The sequence below is a fragment of the Bombus pascuorum genome, chromosome 13 (assembly GCF_905332965.1).
Source record: "Bombus pascuorum chromosome 13, iyBomPasc1.1, whole genome shotgun sequence".
Lineage (NCBI taxonomy): Eukaryota > Metazoa > Arthropoda > Insecta > Hymenoptera > Apidae > Bombus > Bombus pascuorum.
The window spans coordinates 10,715,942-10,739,382 of NC_083500.1; the positions used below are offsets into that span (position 1 = coordinate 10,715,942).

Below are 23,441 nucleotides of genomic sequence, written 5' to 3' on the forward strand. Positions count from 1 at the left end.
TTTAGCGATAAGAAATATGAGCAAGTACGTACAGTTTGACTGTTAGTTTGAGCGTATTATAAAATATATATATAGAGTGTGACATAGGAACAATGCAATGTAGAATCAAATACACGTGTACAATGGAAATCTCGTTCATGAAAAACTTTTTCGCGTGTGTTACTGCCGTTTTACGAGGGATCAGAAGGAACGTTGGCGACTCTATAAATATAGCTTACATACCAACGAGACGGGGAGTTGGTAAGCCGTATCAAAAGACTCAACATCAATAAATTTACGATTCAAAAATAAATATCGGGGTCATGATGAAATTTTTAAAATCTGCTAGAACGTCCAAGTTATTTTAGCGAAATGTAACAGATAACGAGAGAGAAAAGGACAAGATTAAAGTAAAAATCTGTGAAAAATTGTAGAAAAGTTATATTTGACCGATCATGTGGGACAAACATTTTTCAAGAATTTTTTTTATGATTTTAGCCTATCTCATCAATTTACCATTATTTTCGTCATTCTTAATTTACACACATGTTCGTTAATCTGTTCCTATAGTGACAATAGGAACAAGTATAGTGAATTGGTTTTATAAAAATTCTTCTGTTATAATTCATGATATATTTTTAACGATGTGTATGAATCAATGAAGAAAAAGACAAAAGTCTTGATATTTAAAAAATTTCCTCTTAATTTTAACACGTATGACAATCTTTTTTTATTGTGTATGCTATCTTTCAGTGAGGTGGTGGACATTGATATCGAAGATAATGGCGATGGCACGGTGAACATTTATTATACTGTGGCAGATGCTGGCGATTACACCCTCAGCATTAAGTTTGGTGGTCAACCGATACCTGAAGGATTTTACACGTTCACAGTAAGTCATTACTTTTTCCATTTCATCATTTTCTTTTCATTATTTCATTATTATTTTTATTTGACACGATTACAGATTAGAACCTCTTATGCATATAAAAAATGTTCATGCACATAATCGCATAATAATATTGACATCGTATACCATAAAAAATGATTCATTTAGTAAAAAAATAATGCGCATAAGTGGTCTTACGAGGACAATTTTATACACAAAAATTGGGTAAACTGTACCGTTGTTTGATTTTCTTTCATGAAGAATTGCAAATTAGTAATCGTTGAAGTTTTGCTCGCATATAAAGTGAGATATCTCGACTCTGTTGTTGCTATCGAAGAAGCACAACAGGTGTGCGTATCCAACTGAAGCATAAAAGAACTTTAACAGCCAATTAGATTAAATTGCAAATTTCTATAAACAATGTGAGCTCAATATTCCGCAAAGCTTGAATTCATTGCTAGAAATCGAATGAATATTTCATGATTTTATTCGATGCTCTTACAACAGAATACGAATTATGTTTGTGTATTCTATCTTTAGAATGTTTTGAAGTTTACTCTGTGTCTAGTATAAAACGTAGTTTTATCGTTTCATCGCTTCATCGCCTGGATTTAGGTAGTGAAAGTGTTGTGAAGCATCGAACGATTTGGAATTTTATTTATAGATCTAAATAAACGAATTTATAAGATAATCGCAAGTGTGAGATGTACCCTAAGGTCTCCTAACGCGTGTCCCTAAGATCTCTAAAATTCCTACGCGTTGTCAGTCAAAACCGATTGAATCTTCTATTATCCTTTTTGAAGGGACGATCGAGAAAACTATTTGAAATTATAATTGCTTAGTTTGAAGCACGAATCACAACAATTATTCTTCCTATCATTTCTTCAGTGTGACTTCAGTGGAATCTTATAATTTGCATTTCACATATTTTTTAACATATGACATAAAATATTGAATGGCACAGGTTCTTCAAGTGTTTCAGACTCTTCGACCACGTACCTATTTTCTGTAACGAAAAACAGTGGTTAATTGAAGACAGAATAGAACTTATGCCAAATGGTAGAACCTGCCATCTCGAACAATTGTGCAATAAAGTTGCATTATGTATCATTAATTTTTTATGAAGGAGATGCGTGGTTTCTTGCTAAAGGATGGGTGGGGCGGCAGGCATCTAACTATAGAGACAAGATATACTGCAGGATATATTGTCGACTTTAGTTTAGTCTCCAGTGAAACAGTTCACTTCGAGGGTTCATTGGAATAGTGTCTGTCAATTTGACATTACTCCTATACTCATTCCATGTGGAGTGTCTAACGTTCCGTCCAAGTGCATTATCGAGTAGTATCGTTCTCACTAGAAACGTACCAAGTGTTATCGTATCGAGCTTGCTGAAACTTTGTAAGTACTTAACAGCTTTTAGAAAGGAGGCCAGACATCTTAGTACCTCTTGACAGCTGACTTGGCAAATATCTCGAGATCATCTTCCATGATCCGTACCTCTTTAAATGAAGAAATCGCTCTTTTACATTGGTCAGGAAGAAAACATAAACTTGTACATTTATTTTATTCGTTGGATAACTTTTGAAAGATATTTACGTAGGTTTTTTATATTAACTGAATTTACATTGACTTTATACGAGTATGAGTAATAAAAATAGCAGTTAGTTTTTGCAAAATAATAAATTTATAGCAGGTTGGAAATTTATAATAGATATTAAAAAAAAGGCGGAATAAAAAGAATCTGATGGTTCATTGAAGGTAACAAAATATATGATTTAGTTAGATGACGTGTTAGAGGCGAATAAAATTATTTTTTTCTGACAAATATCGCTATAAAATATTTTTCAGTAAACTATTTTCTTTCTCGAGACAACAGAAATAACCAGGAATGTAAGACAAAATTCTTTACAAATTCAAGAAGATATTTTCTTCTTTCTTTTTATAATGTTATTCTTCTTTCATTGGTGCGTTATTTATACGTTATTAACAAAATTTTATGCAAGTTTGAAGACAATTTTAGGTAAAAATATATCAAGCAATGATAACATTTTTTAGATAAAAGATTTTGGTCCACTTGTGGATTACTTTTTAAAATATGAAATATAAAATATGATTTACAGCAAGAGCAACGTTATTTTATACTTGCAACAATCAATTGAAATTTCAATGCAACAGTCTAATTGTTTAATTATCGTATTTATCCATTTTAATTGATTTATTTTGGACTCTGTTCTATATTACCACATCTGTAAAGATAAATTCCAACTAAGAGTGTTCTCCGATCGAACTATACGATCGTTGTAAGCAATTCTAACACAATGATACTTGCTGCCGAGGAAACAGTTTAAGCAAACGTTTGTTATTTTAGTAAAAAGCTAAACTTTAAATGAAAGACGTATGCAGCTTTCAAATAGATCTTCGTCGTTTCTTTGGAATTTCATTCTTTAACGCCTTGGAATTTCTGGATATTTTCTATTTGCAAATTTATCATTCAAACAGCTCCTCAAAAATTCTGAGAATAATGCAAAATTCACAGTCGAATAATTAACCAAAATATTCCTAAAATATGTTGAATATATCGTTGTTCTGTTTGCTAGGAGAAAATAGTATTCAGTATTTTTAAACTTATTTTACACAACTTATCTTATTCATATTTTTCATCGCTTACTGTCGTATTTTTTCTTCTTTTCTATATTTAAGATAAGAATCTTTTTATAGCTAGAAATGTTTCCATGAATCGTTCACTGTTTTTCTGAAAATTATTTTCTGCTACCTTCCGTATCAAATTGACTACAACGGTCTACAAATATATAGCTGTCGTTAGTATAAACGCTTGGAAGTTTGTCAGAACACGCTTCTTTACTGCTCAGGCAAATTCGTTAATTATCTCTAAGCTGATGTAAAGAGGAACAGTTGTCTTCGTTCCAGACTTGTAATATATGACTGTTAACTCGTACATATGCAAATTTTCTACCAATGGCACTCAACTTATTATATATATATATAATAGATATTTCTTTATTTTATTTTTTTAACTAAACTTATCTTTAACTCACTAACGAGAACAAAGTAAAAAGTATTACACCATAAATCAAGAGAAACGTTATATGTGTATTAATTAGAAATATGAATAAAATATACAATGTTATTTTTTCATTTAATCCTATTAAGGGCAAAGCCTTTTGGTTTGGAAAATATTTTGAAGAATCACTTTTATCAAGATGCTAGTGGGAACCACATCTTCCTAGAACTCTGATGATATTTATAAATGCTATTTCTGTTCTTTATATGCATTTATTCTGTGATAATGTTACCTGAACTATATTCAGATGTTCTGAAGAAAAATAAGTAGCAAGGAAGAATAAAAATGATGTGATTCAGAGTAGACAAAAGCTAGTACAATAGTAACGTGGCAAAGAGTTTGCTCAACAATCTTGCACATAGCAAAACTGTTTGAGTTGCTTTTGAAAGACGAAAAAGCAGCCAGGAGAAGCTAGAGAAATGCGCTATATAACCAGAGTATAAAGTAAATGCCAAAGCTTGGTGTAACGTGAGAAGAAAAGCAATTCGATACTAAATTTAACGTTTTCAACAATTTATATGTAACACAATGTTTATCCATAATTTCACCAACATTTTATTGAAACGAATAAAGGTAATGTGAAATATTATGCATAACGTATGCTCGTAGAGGAACGATTTCACATCAGCATGAAACGACGTCCGTTTAAATCTCCATCTGCTTATTAGAATAGCGACAGAACGATCGGTCAGATGAAAAGGAATAAGCTCACCGATAAACAATAATCGAAGGGATACAGGGAATACAGTACGAGCTATTTAAGAGTTTTATGCGAATCTATTGCTGATCTACTTTGAAATTCAATACGCATCTGGTCCACCGTGGAGGTCTCTTAGACTATTTCGAGTGCAAGTCAGGCTTTCCCAAATTTATAAACAGAAACGTTTGGACCAGTGGGTGGAAGAGGGGGCCGAGAATTAAATTAATACGAGAGGTTGGAGATTAAATATCTGTATTTGTCTGCCGCGTTGCTTACCGGCTATTATATTGAAACAACGTGAATTTAAAATGATATGAAAAGTTCATCTTTCTATATTAACAACGAATCCTGACAGTTTGAAAGTACAGGAAATTGCAGAAAAATATCGTTGCAAACTTAGGTTCGCGATGGTAGATTCATAGATTCTCTTTTCTTTAGTAAAATAAAATATCTTCTGTTTTTGTAAAATTATACGCAGATATAATTTGGCTTGTTGTATATTTAACGTCACTTCGCTTTTCAGTTTTTATAAAATTATAATTCAATATAATTTGGCTTGTTGTATATTTAACGCCACTTTGCTTTTCAGTCACAGTAACAAGCCTTCTTCTGCTTACGATGAATTTCTCATTTAAACTACAAGAATTCCAGCAAGTTGGAATTGCGTCGATCGCGAGACTGGCAATCGCATCGAGCTACCTTTACCGAATGAAATTTCCACAATTCCAGTAAATATTCTAACTCAAACACGTAATTAGTACAGTAGAAGTCCATTTATCTGTTCGAAGGACAAGGAGTATAAATAACTGGAATTCGTACAATAATTATTAGGAATTCAAAGGAATACTTTATAATTTTTTGGATAAGTAAATTTGGTAAATTCAGTCGGTGAAAGTTGAGTTACTCGGGCGTCGACTGAAATTTTGTTCCAATAAATAGAGCTCAGATAAATGCAATTCTATCGTACTGTCACCTCTGGTATAGAATGTAACACAGTGTTTACAGAAACGTTAAATTCCGTACAACGATGCTACGAATTATCATAGAGAACGCATTGAAAGGCAGTAGCCTTTTTATTTTGGAAAACTAAACGACATGGAAGATTAGAAATTGGAAGTACTAGCGTGTAATTTTATGCGATTACTATCCTTTACCCTTTTACGACGTGGGTGAGTGGGGGCTAGCCAGCTATTATGGTAACATCGAATACAGCATTGTGCCCGAAATTACGTTCAGTTTGCACGAGTTTCGTGACGACCATCGTGCTGGCTGGTTCCTGCTGTTGTATATTGCAACAAAACGCTTTGACGCGCATCTTAAGGTAAGCATCCTATCGGCCAGGTGATTTAAAGTGGATAGATAAAAAGAATGAAGAAAAAAGAAGGTAAAAGAGAGACAAAATTTTGTTTTCTACGGTAGTTACATACGTGTATGTGTATATATGTATATGCATGTTAGAGATTTAGCCCTCCAGTCGCGGTCAACGTAGAAATCCCTTTCTACTTCTTCTGTTCATTTCAGCGGGTTACGCTATTTTGCAAATTGCAAGTTCGCGAATAAAGATATTTCTCTTTTCTCCAGTTATTTTGCATTCTTTTTTCTATTGAACATCAAAAGTCTCTCTGCGACAAATGTACATAAAATTTTCGTTGTCCACTTTGTGTAGCAAGATATAAAAATCGCCTGTAGCTGGAGGGTTGAGGCTTTGGTTAATGATCGATGATGGTTTGGATTTATCCTTTAAATTTAAATGTAGTTGGAGTAAAAAATCTTTCTCACTTCGAGTAAAGGAAAGTTTCGCTGGTGATTTCACACAAATCACCTGCACTTTGTTACAAAGTGAATCAACGTAGTTATCATCTGTTTGCACGAAATTTTTTGTGTATTTTGAATATGTTTCGTAGCAGCGAGCAAAATTTGTATAATATGTAGTTCCCATGAGTTTGATAGAAAGATGTGAAAAAATAGTATGATTAGGTGCATCGCTTTATGATTTGTGGAGATTGGCCGATTGTATGGGCATTTCGTTTATCTATTTGCAATAAAAGAATTTGAAAATCTAGCTGTTTTTATCTGCATCGTGCTCACTTCATTATCACTGTATCGATTTAATTGGTAGGAAGAATAAATTGGAAAACCGAACGAGTATAACAATGTAATAGGCAAATAAAGGAAAGAATAGATCATTTTTATCGTTTCAAACATTTTCATTAAAATTTCAATTTCCTCGAATTATTAGAATGTTGGCATAGGTACAACATGTTCCTTTAATTTCTCGCAGAGTGCAGACTGAAAGAAAGTAGAATACTGAGAATAAAAGAAAGAATAGATCATTTGTATCGTTACAAACATTTTCATTAAAATTTCAATTTTTTCGAATTATTAGAATGTTGGCATAGGTGAAGAACAAAAATATGAATTATCAAGCAGATGTACAACATGATCTTTTAATTTCTCGCAGAGTGCAGACTGAAAGAAAGTAGAATACTGAGAATAAAAAAAATAGAATACTAAGAATAAAAGAAAGAATAAATCATTTTTATCGTTTCAAACATTTTCATTAAAATTTCAATTTTCTCCAATTATTAGAATGTTGGCATAGGTACAACATGTTCCTTTAATTTCTCGCAGAGTGCAGACTGAAAGAAAGTAGAATACTGAGAATAAAAAAAATAGAATACTAAGAATAAAAGAAAGAATAGATCATTTGTATCGTTTCAAACATTTTCATTAAAATTTCAATTTTCTCCAATTATTAGAATGTTGGCATAGGTACAACATGTTCCATTAATTTCTCGCAGAGTGCAGACTGAAAGAAAGTAGAATACTGAGAATAAAAAAAATATAATACTAAGAATAAAAGAAAGAATAGATCATTTTTATCGTTTCAAACATTTCCATTCAAATTTCAATTTCCTCCAATTATTAGAATGTTGGTATAGTTGAGGAACAAAAATATGAATTATAAGGCAGATGTACATGATCTTTTAATTTCTCGCAGAGTGCAGAATGGAAGAAAGTAGAACACGAGGAATAAAGATGTTGTACTATATATATAAAGTGAATATTTTAAAAATAAAATTACCAAGTAATATCCTATCGTACTTTCTTTCGTACAATACGTACGTCAACCGAATCGCATATTAAACTAAAAGCTTGCGCGTTTCGACCGGAAAAAGCCGAGAGGATTTAATTTTACAGGTGTGTTTACAAGATTTTGTAATGAACTTTTCGCGTGATACATGTTTTGCAATAATTCTGTCGCGGTTACATAATAAATTATATACACATAGCAGGCTTTGGCTTGGCACCAGTCTTAAAATACGTAGATTCTATCGTAATGACCTGTAACAAGTACTATCGCCTCATTTCAGAAATCCCCTTGTAATTTCGTCATTTATGTTGACATATCGACCCATATTTATAATGCCATTTCCTCGAAAAGAAACGTAAGCGTGTAACACAAATATCCTGGAAACCTATCGGTTCTTAAAAAAATGACAAATTCTCTGTTCCGCGTAATTACATTTGACGATGTCTCTCAGATTTATCAGTAGATACGCTACTAAACAAACGACATTATTTTTTCTTATTTAAATAATTCTGTGTAGAAAAATCTATATGCGAGATTAGGTATTACAAGGCGTTTTTAAAACATTGTTCCAGGCCTCAGAGGAATATCGAGAACATAGTACGCACAAGACTCACAGAGCCAAGAGGACTAGACAGAAGCAGGAGCAACACGTTGTAACACAGCATAGTTCTACCGTCGAAGAAAGCTCCAGTGTTTCTACGAAGAATTTCAACGAGGTCCGATTGAACAACATCCTCTTACCGCTGTTAGACGGCACCGTAACATGTAAGTAACAATTGCTAACAATTTTCCAGAATTCACAAACGATTTCAATGTGTTCGTCGAATTTCTTTTTCGGCTAAACATAGTCGACGCATCATGTGCAATAAGTTTATTTATTTAACAAAGAGTAATTCTTATATTTATATTTTCTTTGGAATTTTGGGCTTCAGACAGTGTGAACGATGGTAACGAGGAATTCATTTTTCATAAAAATTTATTTCCTTTTTAAATTTGCACGTTGTATGTAACATAACCGATAAGAACTGTATACAGTTTATTATAGTAAATGTAATACGTTTGCTGCCTTCGTACATTCTATATGTGTAATAAATTAGAAAAGTTAATATTTTTGAGGAAAAAATATTTGATAAAATATTCGTAACAACAATGCAAAATATATCAATTGTCGATCTTTTTTCGTGCTCTATTTCGCGTTTTGTATTAAATAAAGTTAAAATTCACTGTAAAAAGATTCACAAACAGTCTTTATATACGACCAAGGTATTTCTATATTCCTTTAGTCTACGGTGGACAAAATTTTACGCACAGACAAACTGTAATTACGAAGAGAGTTTATCTGTCGTTTATTTCGCTATCATTATTGGAATTTGTTCAAGGATAATATATTTTTGATCCGATAGATTTCCCAAACAATAGATGCAGTGTTCTAAGCGCGCTAACCAACCAATATCATCGTAAACGATGTTATTTAGGTTTCTTGGCAAGATATAGAGAATTCCAACACATTTCTACTTCAATGCTTCTCGGATTATACAAAAAGAATTTTCATTAATGCAGCATCGAAATTAAACCGATTAAAAATGATATACGTAGCTGCGAAACAAATAAAACTGTATTTTATATTCGAAGTATTCCTAACGATTAAGTGATCAAGTACACAAATAATAATCGACGAATGAATTTTCGCTTATTATTTTACTAATAAATAACATTGATAAATAATAGTATTAACGATTAAATATCGATAATAGTTATTTAGAAACATCGATGATAATTTATTGACGAGTTGCATGGTATTGGTTGAAACGTTACAATAATCTTGGTCCATGAAAATAATTACAATTTCTGAATAATTACAATTAATATGCATAGCGTTATCTTTGTCGGACGTGATTATTCCAATACGCGTAAATAGCTTGCTACGTGATCGAGAAGATTGGACCAAAGAAAGTGCAAAATCGTAGGAGACGATTCGATCAAATCGAAGATGGAAAGTACAAACGAATAACAAAATCACTGGAAACAACTTGTAACGTGTTGTTACGTATAATCAAAGTTGCAACATTGACCGTAGACAGGACGAGTGAAACGATAAACACAAGTTCTAGCACCACTCATCTTGTTCTTCGTTCACGCACACACTGAAATAGATAGAGAGAGAGAGAGATGTCGACGCTAGTGTCGGAAGCGAGGCGGTGATATTAATACTGGATGATTAAGTGACTCCGGATGTACGGATTCGTCATTGGCCCAAAAATCGAAGCCCGAGTTTCAAAATCTTTAACTAGAACGATGGAGATCTTGGAAATATCTTTTCTCCTTCTCCTCCATTCTCTTTCATTTTCTTCTCGTTCAGCGGATTTTTACGTCGATTTACGCTTTTCAGAATATAATTAAAAAAGGTAGAAAATTTCCTCTTTCTATCTTCTAATATTATAATAAGTACCGTACTTTGGATATTTTATATATCTTTTTGTATTATGTGCAATTTTGTATCTAAATTTCCGACGAATGCATAAAAATTCGTAGCTCTATGATAAAGTGATTTTCTTCTCGTTCAGTGGATTTTTACGTCGATTTACGCTTTTCAGAATATAATTAAAAAAGGTAGAAAATTTCCTCTTTCTATCTTCTAATATTATAAAACGTACCGTACTTTGGATATTTTATATATCCTTTTGTATTATGTGCAATTTTGTATCTAAATTTCCGACGAATGCATAAAAATTCGTAGCTCTATGATGAAGTGATTTTCTTCTCGTTCAGCGAATTTTTACGTCGATTTACGCTTTTCAGAATATAATTAAAAAAAGGTGGAAAATTTCCTCTTTCTATCTTCTAATATTATAAAATGTACCGTACTTTGGATATTTTATATATCTTTTTGTATTATGTGCAATTTTGTATCTAAATTTCCAACGAATGCATAAAAATTCGTAGCTCTATGATAAAGTGATCTTCTTCTCGTTCAGTGGATTTTTACGTCGATTTACGCTTTTCAGAATATAATTAAAAAAAGGTAGAAAATTTCCTCTTTCTATCTTCTAATATTATAATAAGTACCGTACTTTGGATATTTTATATATCTTTTTGTATTTTTGTATGTGGAATTTTGTATCTAAATTTCCGACGAATGCATAAAAATTCGTAGCTCTATATAAAATAGCAATTTTCGCTGCAATAAGCGTCTTGCGTCTCTGTCGAACGTAAAATAAAATTTTAATTTTCGAGAAAGATGGGCTACGACAGTTCGATGATTAAATAATACAAACTCCATTTGTTGCAGAGCAACAATTTGTTTAAATCAGTCAAATGAATTCGTTCAATGAAATTTTGATTCGAAATGTTGGTTCGTCTCACAGAGAAACTCGCACTGATGCACGGTGCAATGTGTCAGATATAAAATACTATCGCAAAGAACGTGTGTGATTAGATATATCGATGTTGTTAATCACCAACATATTAAGTTCGGTGATCAATTTCCTTGGTTCTCGTGGATGTCGTTCTCGCGTCGATATCTTTGCAACATTTCGTGCAATTTAAAGGCACGTGAGTAACGTAACGTCGTGTAAATTCAACGTACTGCGGTGCTTTGCAATTAATCAAGAGGCTCGCACTTGGATTTCTCGTGTGACTCGTGTTACCTTTGGCACGCGTTTAACGCGTACGAACCGGCCGATTCCGTACCCTCTTGCTCGACGATTTCCCTGCGCGAAATGGAAACAGTGAGCCAGTGGAAGGGAAGGATATTATGCGCCAAATTCCACTCTCTTCTATCTTAAGAATTCCGCGATTCCTTCCACATAATAAAGAATTATGTAACCGTCTGCGTAAATGACCCGTTTCGTTGGAGAACGTAAAAATATCAAAGTGGACGAAGCGTGTCGAACGTTTAAATCGAAGTGATATAACTGGATCAAATAGCTGCTACGTGAGTCTGATCGCACGAATATACACAGCCACCCATAACGAATTTGAAACGGATCATTTTTATTAAATATCAGACGACAAGCTTCCAATTTGTATTTAATAATGTTGTAATTCTTCGACTTTTGAATGTCCGAGTTTCGTTCTCGTTTTAACGAGAGGAAAAATTCGATGCTTTGGCTAGAAGTTTTCTTGCAATCCAAACTTGTAACGAGCGAAAACTTCAAAGATTTGAAAATAATGTGAAGCTACGATTGGCTCGAAAATGACTTAGAATGCAGAGTTTTAAGTATGCTAAATATAAATAATTATGATTAAAGTGATAAGACGAAAATAAATATGTATAATTAGGTTCCTACGTAAAATTTTATAGCATTTTATTTGAAGAAAAATTGCCTTTCCATAGAGAGTTTATGGGTGGCTGTAAGTTGCTTAATTTTCACGAAACTTTTGTTAAGTGTTCTTCCAGTTTAAACATAATATGAAGACACAATGAATTTATTGTCGACAGAGTCACAGGTTTATAAAAGATTCGAAATGTATAAATATCCATTCGATCTAAAAATACGGCTCTATTGCCAGATTCTCTACGTCTCATTAAGATTGGATTTATTAAGGTTCGTATTGCCAAGAACCAATCATATTTCTCACGTTACAAGCAATTTACAATGTACAACATCGGTCGAAGGTTAAGCAATGGACCAATGTAAATTGCTTTTGCATATCTGTATCTAATCTTACGCGATTAAACGTTTATTAAGTTAAACACCGGTGCGTAATATTAAATGTGTGGAGGACGATTAAACGCGCTGGTGACGAGACAAGTTGATATTTAGTGTAGTTGCTCAAAATGCGTATACAAATTTATTATTAACACTAGAACTACCCATAGTTAACACGAAGTTATTTCTATCAAAACCAGCGAAAATAACTGGTCTTTAAAAAATACCTAATAATAGAATATTTTTATATTTATCGATTTATTAATTTCTCACAGAAGCAATTCCATGTTATGTAGTACACTTTTGGTATTATTAATCCATCAGAGGGTTGACACATTGATAAAATTGTAGAAGCAGTCATTTTCACTGCTGTGGTACTTCTAGTGTCAGCATCTAGCGATCTGGCGATCGATCCGGAATTTTCCTGATAACTGATATCATCAAAAATTTGGAAAACGTATGGCAAGTTGTAGAAAACGAGGAAACTGGTTAATTGGGTTTCGATAAACAGATCGCAGGACCCTTTTATATTGTGACAAGGTCACTTTGGCTGGTGTTGGTTGTTCTAGCGTTAATCGCTATAATGCTCCATACTAATTAATTGATTGTCTTAAGAATTATTTGTACTAATCGAGCGATTACGGGAAGATTTAAATTCAACTTCGGTTGATGGTTGCACTTAGCAGTGGCATTGTTTTGCCTTACGTTTTGTACTTCAAGAAGGTTTCAATATCCCGAGGCGAAACAACAACGTGATACGCATTGTCCTCTGACTCGTGTGCAGCTAATGTATTTGAAAAACAACGCGTATCCTTCGAAAGGATTGACGACACTTCGTCACAATATCAAAGATAAGGTATTCATAGCGAAAAGTTTGTTGGTTTCCTAATTTAGCAAGGTCGTGTACAATTCGCGTTACTTTATTCAAAATTGAGCTTCGTGAAATTTTGCTATCATTCGTCACTGACGGTGAAAGAACCTGTTGCAGAAAATATTAAAAAATATCGAAATATAAAATAGTACGCATATAGTGCAAGATTTTTATAAAGTGGAAAATTCTTACTCGACTTACGAGAACACTGTTTTGTTCCATACTTTTGTCACAGGATCTCTCGCTAAGAGCACTAGAAATATACCAAGCTCCCCTTTCTTCGGTATTCCTCTTAAACGTACTCTTTACACATTACGAAGACAAAGAGCAATCTGTCATTAAAAAAAATAAAATACATTCTCTTCTTCTGGAAATTAAAAAATTGCGAATAATTTACTTTACCAGCGAGGATAATAAAAATTATTCCATCGTTTGTCTACTCTTTCATCCACGAATTCGGTAAACGCTATTTTATTATTCGCACTAAATTCGGTAAAGTAAATTATTCGCAATTTTGTAATTTCCAGAAGAAGAGAACGTATTTTATTTTATTTTTTAAAGTGCAAGAGCTTGGAGTACACAAACGGTAGAAAAATCGAGACGATAAGCTCTTGTACTATTTTCTTATGTCGATTAAAGGGTGACATGTGTTCTTATATACGAGCGCGTAATTAGAAGACACGGGAAACTCGAAAGCAAACCGTATACGTACGGTGGGGTCGGTGTGACAGAGATAGAAAGATTTATTAGACACGAGGCGACCACTGCATGATATAAAGTCCGACGGTAGGTGTTCTGGAAAAAAAGAAGGTCTCCCGGGCTGGCATCGTCTGCTCGCGAAGCGATGCCCGCTTCATCGTCAGTCGCGCCAGAGATGTGCCCTCGAGAAGTCGATTAAACGTCGTGATCCAGCTGGAAGCGATATCGGGATAACGTTTTCTCGTGTTGGAAGCAACTCTACTGTAACGAGGATTTCTAAAGGGGAGACGAAATCCAGACGATTTCTTACGGTGTAACTCGTTCGGTCGGTCCTTCTCCTGCCACGACTTTAGAACGTATTATCTTCGTTTATGTTCTTCATTGGCGTTAGAAAAAAAGAAAAAAAAAAAAAAAGAAAGAAAAGAAAAAACATTTACACGTTTCCTTATCTTCGCGTTTCGACGAGATATTTCGCACACCCTTTCGAGGATCCTCATCGACGATATCGAGACGGAAATAATGAAATTCCATTGCTCTCTGGCAGCGGAATAGTTGCGAATTTGATTAATCGATGGCTAATTTATTCATTTGCTAATTTATTACGTAACACACATCGAATTCTATTTTTACACGGTAGATTGGTAAAAATCCGGCGCGAGGGATACAGTGCGTGTGGAAAATGGAAGATCGCAGCCAGACGTGAAAATACGCAATAAACGATACATTGTTTTCGAACAGATGGTATGAAAATCTTATTTATCAACTGGGATTTTATCGAATGCTGGAATTTTAAGTCATTTTCGTCTATCGAAACAACGTGAAAATACCAAGGGAAGCTTCTCGTGGGCGAACGAGTAAATTCGAATGGACATTTTTAAAATGGTCCCGTTTAACTCGCGTTACATCGAATTAAATTATGTACGAAAAGAATCTTTTTTCTTTTTTTTTTTCTTTTTTATATCGAGATAAGTCGAGATCGTGTAGAAACAGAATTAGATGTAGTTTATTTGGTCGAGAGTTTGTGCTTCGAAAGTGTCCTCTTCTTTCTCGTGTTCTTCTCTCACCCGCTGTTCCATCTGTCGCGCGACATTCGCGTTTTTAATCCCATTAAATTACGTAAATTAATTCGATTCGATTAAAATAAAGTGGAAGTATGAAATAATAAACCTACAAAGGCGCGGAGAATCGCAGTAGTAAAGATGGATTAATCGATTCACATCATGCAATTACGCACCAACTTTATGGTGTTTGCTTTACCTAATTAGATTCGATTCGATCGATACACCTGGATATATTTAAATGACCCAGTCCTTTCAAACAGTTCCGAGTGATTTAAAATCCTCTTAGCTTCCTCAGCTTGTGAATCAGTTAATCGTTAGCTGGAGATAATGCAGTGATTTAGAAATTAATTCTAATTTTTCGTCAATCTTTTACGATCAAATTCTCAACCACCCGCCATCGACATAATACACACAATATTCTTTTAATACGAATATTCCGCAATTTTTGAAAATATTCGATGCCAAACTATCGCAGATAATAATTACACTGATCATTCGCGTGCTACATGTACACGCTAAGGCACATCATTAACGATCGGCTAATATTAGTAGCTACTTAATTTTAGAATATCAAACTCTATCGACATTCTAATAACACGTTTTCGTTAACAACACGATCCAATTAATCTTTACTTTACCGTATACTTCTGCAAACGTTTCTTTCCTCTGTTCACGTAAAGTTGCGTAAAAATATCCAGTTGTTATTTACTTGACATTGTATCGTGTTCGACAGTCGATTATAATCGTTTTGTCAACGATCGTATAATGTTATTCGTATCAGTGAGTCGACCGAATCGAACTATTGGATATGGTTTGGGAGGAAGAGGAGGTCGAAACCACGTGGCAGGAGGTGTCGACCTTCTACAGATACGGATTGAAGACTATTTCGTGCAGTTCGTACGATTATCCTGAACGTGGACCGGTCTGTTACACCTGGAACTATACGGGAAAAGCAGCAGAGCCAGCAGGATCCGATTTTTCTTCGTTAATTTTTCAGAGTGTTTTCTACATACAAACGACAAAAGGTTTCAGTGTTCCGGAAATTATTCCTAGTCATTAGCTTATTTATTCCTCTTAGGTACTCGCCACCTATACACGGGATACTTCAAAAGACAAATATTCTCATTTGTTATTCGCCTTTCGCGTTGTTATAATCTCACTGATTATTGCGTTTTAGTTGATAAGTAAATTCTTTGTGAAAAAAAATACCTTTTATTTTCATATATATTCCACTATTCGGTGGTGTATCATTGAATAATACACACACACACACTCAAATTATATGGAGATTGAAGAATCTTAGTCGGTCTCTTACAATTCTTACAAATTCTTACGACGTTGCTGAAAGGATATTCTTAGAAGAATACATTTTTCACATTTATAACGTTTTAGAGTGTTCATTGTAATATCTCCGTATAGTTAGGCGAATAGTACAATAGATCGTATTAGACATAGTAGGGATGATACGTAAACGGAATAAAAATTTGTATAAATCGATAGAGCGCAGCTTTTGTACTTGCAAGATGATATCAAGTTGAATCGTCTACGTAAATGAGATTATCTTTTGTCACGATTCCATTTGTTCAGTTTATTTTAAATTCACATTTCCGTAAATACGAACCACAGAAATGATATTTAATAATCTTCTGATAAATAAATGAAAACGTGCTTCGAAGTAAATACATGTTTCTCTTGTTTGTAAAAGATATTTACAGAGAATTTTTGATGAACATTGAATCGTTCGTGAGCATATCGTTTCTCGTCCGATAATCTATATTTTCATATTGCGTTATTAAATCTCTGATGTTTTGTTACATTTCAGCGGAAGTAAAGATGCCGAGCGGGAACATGGACAAACCGATAATCACAGATAACCGGGATGGTACTGTTTCCATCAAATACGATCCCAAAGAAGAGGGACAGCACGAACTTGCAGTGAAATTTAACGGGGAACACGTTCAAGGTTTGTGGAAATATCAAATTTCTATTCAAAAAATAAAATACGTAGCTGTAGTAAGATGCGATATATTTTAAGAACAATTTTTATAAAGAAGTCAATCGTAAATGTCAAATAAAATTGTTTCCTTTACAACTTCTTTTCCCAGGAATTGGCTATGCTTTTTTACGCTTGAAGAAAAGAGAATGAGAGAAGGCGTTTCAAGCAATCTGTTTCATTAACACTAGAACTACCGATAGTTAACAGGAAGCTATTTCTACCAAAACCAGTGAAAATGATTGACTATCTATAATAATAGAATATTTTTATATTTATTGATTTATTACTTTCTTACAGAAGCAATTTCATGTTATGTAGTACATTTTTGGTATTATTAATCCATCAGAGGGTTGACACATTAATAAAATTGTATAATCAGTCATTTTCACTGCTGTGGTATTTCCAGTGTCAGCATCTAGCGATCGATCCGGAATTTTCCTAATATCTGATATCATCATATTTGAATGATACGCGGTGAAAATTTGAAAAACGTGTGGCAAGTTGTAGAAAACTAGGAAACTGGTTAATTGGGGTTGCATAAACAGATTACAGCACCCTTTTACGCCTTGATAAGTACCAGACGTTTTGACTGATGTTGGTATGAGTAGCCCTGATACAAAATTATTTTCAGTTTGAATACATAAAAACAAGATAAAATTCATTATATAATTCTTGTAGCTATCGTTGCGAAAGTTATTACATCGTTGTGGAAGAAAAATATAACATGAAGTAGGAATTTTAAAATAAGATTGTAAAACCAGTCAATTTAACTGGGGTGTGTGGTAGTTTTAGTGTTAATCCATCAATTGTTCCATTTTATGGTACACGTGTAGCATCTATTTATATCCTGCTATTTAAAAATATTTCACTATTTTATAGTAGTAGTAGTAGTATTTATTGCTCAATCTCTATTTTTTGACATTTTTGGATAGAATATATAGTATTATCATATGAGAATATAGAGTAGAAAGAAACTTTTGTTATTTTTCAAGTAAAAACCGAGAAATATGGCAAACAAAGTTATTCAAGTAGCATATACTCCAATCACTGACAACCGATACGAGAAAGATACATTTAGGGTGTTTTGCCAGGTTCAGTGCAGGTGGAAGCTTCATTACGTTAATAAATCATATATTTCTTTTGAATTAGGTTCACCATTCAGATTCCACGTGGATTCCTTAGCAAATGGCTATGTGACAGCGTACGGACCAGGCTTGATATACGGAGTTTGCGGTGAACCAGGAAACTTCATCATTTCCACAAAAGACGTCGGACCTGGCGGTCTTTCGCTATCCATTGAAGGACCTGGCAAAGCTACGATCTCCTGCCACGACAATAAAGACGGCACAATTTCAGTTTCGTATTTGCCAACCGATCCAGGAGAATACAAAATCGGCGTGAAATTTGGCGGCAAACACATCCGAGGCAGTCCGTTTTCCGCTAAAATCACAGGTATGCGTGACTCCATTTATTTTACTTGCATCTTCAAAATTTACTTCCGACTATATATTCATTTCTATCGAACTACAACGAAAAATACAAGATCAGAGTGCCTGAATTGTCAAATTAAACGTTTAAGGACAGTCAAAGTGAAACGAAGAATTCTTAAAAGAAATGAGTTACGAAGAAGTTGCTTGTAAAGATTGAGCTCTTTCGACGAATAAGTATGTTTGAAAAGCCGTCTGTTCCTTCGCTGGACAAATAATATCAATAGAATATTAAATGAAAATCAATTGAGGATTAATAAAAGAGAGCCATCGCAGAGAATTAACGTAGTAGGGTTTAGGAAAAACGTTTGCAATAAAATCTCTGTTGGAATCTGTTGCAGGTGAAGGTCGGAAGAGGAACCAAATCTCGGTGGGTTCGTCGAGCGAAGTGCAATTGCCCGGCAAGATAACAGACTCGGATGTGAAGTCCCTGAATGCTTCCATCACGGCACCGAGCGGTCTCGAGGAGCCATGTTTCCTAAAAATGTTGCCAAACGGTAACATGTGTGTCTCCTTCACTCCTCGAGAAGCCGGCCCACATACGGTGGCAGTGAAAAAGATGGGCAAGCACGTGCAGAACTCACCCTTCAAGATCGACGTGAAGGATCGTGAAGTGGGCGACGCGAAAAAGGTAAAGGTATCCGGACCAGGTTTGGTAGAAGGTAAAACTCACGTGGAGAACAATTTCTCCATCGACACGAGAAACGCTGGTTTCGGAGGCCTCTCGCTCTCGGTGGAAGGGCCAAGCAAAGCAGAGATTCAATGCAAAGACAACGAAGACGGAACTCTGAACATCTCGTACAAGCCAACAGAACCTGGCTATTACATAATAAACTTGAAATTCGCCGATCATCACGTGGAAGGCTCGCCGTTTACGATAAAAGTCACTGGAGAAGGTAGCAATCGTCAAAGGGAGAAGATCCAAAGACAAAGAGAAGCCGTGCCTATTACGGAAGTCGGCAGCCAGTGCAAGATTACCTTCAAGATACCTGGCATCACGTCGTTTGATCTAACAGCAACGGTCACCTCTCCAGGAGGCGTAACCGAGGATGCCGAGATCAAAGAAGTCGAGGATGGCCTTTATGCAGTCGCATTCGTACCGAAAGAGCTCGGAGTACACACGGTTTCAGTTCGCTACAAGGACATCCACATCCCTGGATCACCGTTCCAATTTACTGTCGGTCCGTTCAGAGATAGCGGAGCACACAGGGTGCATGCTGGCGGTCCTGGTTTGGAAAGAGGAGAACAGGGTGAACCATGCGAATTTAATATTTGGACCAGGGAGGCTGGAGCTGGTACTCTGGCCGTGTCCGTGGAAGGACCTAGCAAGGCTCAAATTGATTTCAAGGATCGAAAGGACGGCAGCTGTTACGTCAGCTACGTCGTCTCCGAACCTGGTAAGTTGCTATTAGAATTCTAATTAACGCAATAGTTATAGTTGTTTTTTATTATTGTCGTCAGCGTTATTAGACTGCGGGTGTTTGTGCATTTATGGCACACCTGAAAGTGCAAATAGAGTGCATATACTAGACGAGAATATGTATATAAAAATAATACTTGTTGCGATATTTAATAGGTGAAACGAATTTCTACCTAAGTTCCATCTCTTTCTGTGTTCATAAAAATGTAAATTTGCATAGAAATCCATGGTCTAGTATCACAGGGGAAATTATGAAACAGACCAAGGTGTCATAATCTCAAATTTTATAATCGATGCATTTCACATGTTCTTGGTGGAGAAAAACAGTGGTCAGTACCACGTGTTTCTTGATGTATTGTCAGTTTAAAATATTCTTGTTCTTCTAGGAAAAATATTTCCATGTGTATATAGTATATGTGTATATATGAATCCAGAGAAATAAAAGGTAAATTAGATTTATGATAGTGAAAGGTGTCTATGAAGGGGATAAAGAAACAATAGAATTCTCAGGTGTCAACTTGACAGCATTATTAAGTGATGGAAAATGAGGTTCATGGTACACTAATTGCAACATAAATGTTCATAAAACAGTCTACCACTTACTGTCACTTCAGTCATGGATGTCTGCCAACGTCGATAATTCATATTTTAGTTGGTTAATCATTCCGAATGTTATATTGTTCATTTGAAGTACTAAATCGTCATCGAGTCAGCCACACGCAAACATGCGTGTTAATTAAACCATTTCAGCGTTTACGACTTTCGTTCATGAATCATCCAATGCTTAATATCCAGAGTTTATTACTTTTGAACAAAATGTCCATTGATATAGATTTCTGGCAAAATCTTGGGAAAATGATTTACAATTGTACTAAAACCAGAATTGGCAATTTTGTTTCATAGTTACTGCGTTTTTTTTACAAAATAGTAGTCATCTTAAATTTACTACACAAGATGAAGACAATAAGTGGAGCTGCCAGGATAACAACGAAAGCAAACGTAAAATATGTTACAAAGCAGTGAACTTGCATACCAAAAATACCAGAAATTTGGTTATTTCTAGAACAAGGGGAAAGTAAATGAGACGATTGAGCTGTTCATCCGGATTGTCAATATACGGAATAAAATTAATTGTAAAATAATTCATCATTTATTTCCGATGTTCGATCTTTACAATTCGTTAAAAATTTTTCTAACGTTCGATTCGGTCATTTTTTTGTAAAGAAACAATTTTATACAAAGAAAGAATTTATAACACAAGTCGACGAAGAAGAGCAAGTTTGCAACGTTAGTCACGTTGTTTACATATCGAACGAAGATGCACACGTATGCATGTATAATAATGTATATGTAACTGAATGATCCATATTCGTGATCCACGTTTCTATGCGCCTAACAAAAGCCCACAGAAACAACGGAGTAACATTTTCCCGATAATGTTCGCTCTCGTTATATCGCGGAAAATATGTGGATGGAAGAATGATATAAATAGCAGAGAAATTCGAAATTGCAATCAAAGAGCAAGTATTACGTATTGGTAAACTTTGAACGTTTCAAAGTAAGATAGACGATTGGCTAAAAATCTCAATTTACCACGTGCTTCATGAAACTTAAGAATTTCAAAAATGATCAGCTCGAAATTCTACATTACCTAAATAATATTTATCTAAATATATATTAATTATATTTAAATAAAATTTATCAAAATAAACTCGAAGATAAGAATCTACTAATTTTCAATCGAAGATCCAAAGAAAGCATACGATTATTAATGCAAAATATCAAAAAATGAAAAATATCTGTTTGACACAATCAACGATATAATTGTCCAGACAAGCAACGTTTTAACGATTTTCACTCTTTCGCGATATTTTTCACATCACGAAGGAGCTGGTAAAAAACAATTATTCTTCGATTAATACTAAGATCATCGCAGAAGTTGGATAGAGATGACAATTAAAAAAAAAAAAAGATTCGACATTTTTTGCCGTTAATGTATTATGCGTAACGGAATGAATGAACAGCGATAAAAATGGACTCACCGCATTCTGAAGCAGCGGTGGACAAGGGCTCTCACCAGTCTTCATTGGCTGTTCTCGGCTGATCCAGAAATACCTTCGTCTATATTTGCGTCTAAGGTGGATTCATATTTTGGTGGCTACGGCTGCTGGACGTGAATTAGCGTGGCCGTTATATTTGGATGGTGTGCATCGAAGGAGAGGAAGAGACAGAAGAAGAGCGAGATGGAGAACTGAAAGAGAGAAAGCGTGGACGAATCGAGATCAGAAGTTAGAATCAGCCAGAGGAAAATAGTGGTTCGCGATTTAGCTGCGCTCGGTTCTCCACTCTCCTCGTTTTATCCTCCTTCTTCGCGTTCGCACTTTGCTTTCTTTTCTTCTCGTCGTCAAGCTTTCGTTATCTCGTTATCTTCCTTCACCTTTGTCTCTTTCCCATTTTTTTCCAATTTCGGTGTTACATTCTCATTTTTCTTTTCGTCTTTTATTTTCTCTCGCACGATTTTCCTTCTATCGTAATTGCAATTTTGCATATTTTTATTCCCCAGTATCTTTCCGCCGCTCCTTTTCTTTTTTCTTTTTTAGAACTCGCAACACGTTCGAATAAAAATATTCATTTCGATCTTGGATTTGTAATATATCGGTGGACATAAAACGATGGCCACCTTCACTGCTTCCACGCAAATACTCTTTACGGGAAATGACGATAACAGCCAAGACGATGGTTAGTCTACACGGTGTGACAGAGAAATTAATCTGTCGATTTACATCGTGCCAGAATGTATTAATCATACTGTTTTGCCGAATATACCAGCGTCCGTACTTGTATCGTAAATAATTCGGATAAATGTTATTCGAACTTGTAATATGATACGCTATGATAAAATCCGTATATTCGAATCGAAGCAATAACTTGTTCTTTTTTTCAGGTGAATACAGGGTAGGAATAAAGTTCAACGATCAGCATATCCCCGATTCCCCGCACAAACTTTACATATCACCGGCGATGGGCGATGCTCATAAGCTGGAAGTGGCGCAATTTCCGGAATCCGGCGTACAACCGGACAAGCCAGCAATCTTCCTCGTTCGCAAAAATGGTGCCAAGGGTGAACTCGATGCGAAGGTACCATACCATTTGTATACCGTTTAAATCACCTTGTGACATGCACCTTTACGAGCAATATGTTTTGCATCGATAATGGCTAGAATTAATTTCTTTTTTTACAATTTCTTTCAAATTCTTACGAATAATTTCCAAAACTCGTTGGCAAATAGAAAATTCCAATTAATTAATTACCTGTCTTATGATGCAGATTAATTTGTGGATTTCGTACAAAATTAACGGTTATTTAAATATTTCTAAACGACGGTCTGTATCGTTTACAGATGTCCGGCGACTGGAAAGATAATACTTTCTGTATTTTATGTTTTTCAGCGGTAATAACTAGAATTAATTTCTTTTTTTACCTTGTTATACGTGTACGTGCGTTTCTTT

At 34.7% G+C, this 23,441-nt stretch overlaps 1 protein-coding gene and 1 long non-coding RNA gene across 7 annotated transcripts in view; one reads left to right on the plus strand and one right to left on the minus strand.

Annotated features, from left to right (window-relative positions):
* LOC132913295 (filamin-A) overlaps window positions 1-23,441 on the plus strand; it is a 53,983-nt gene that overhangs the window by 26,102 nt on the left and 4,440 nt on the right. For 3 of the 6 annotated variants that reach the window (XM_060971528.1, XM_060971527.1, XM_060971529.1), the window contains 6 exons: window positions 733-871; window positions 8,318-8,510; window positions 16,851-16,991; window positions 18,174-18,476; window positions 18,853-19,908; window positions 22,876-23,069. In XM_060971528.1, coding sequence (XP_060827511.1) covers window positions 733-871; window positions 8,318-8,510; window positions 16,851-16,991; window positions 18,174-18,476; window positions 18,853-19,908; window positions 22,876-23,069 — 2,026 coding nt within the window. Of the gene's footprint in view, window positions 1-732; window positions 872-2,125; window positions 2,268-5,860; window positions 5,973-8,317; window positions 8,511-16,034; window positions 16,054-16,850; window positions 16,992-18,173; window positions 18,477-18,852; window positions 19,909-22,875; window positions 23,070-23,441 lie in introns of those variants that run through there. The other 3 variants (XM_060971531.1, XM_060971532.1, XM_060971530.1) reach the window with 3 other exon arrangements.
* LOC132913312 (uncharacterized) lies at window positions 783-22,881 on the minus strand. The gene is made up of 2 exons (XR_009659359.1): window positions 21,974-22,881; window positions 783-2,368 (listed from the first exon to the last, which is right to left on the minus strand). It is a non-coding gene; the product is annotated as an uncharacterized LOC132913312 (long non-coding RNA).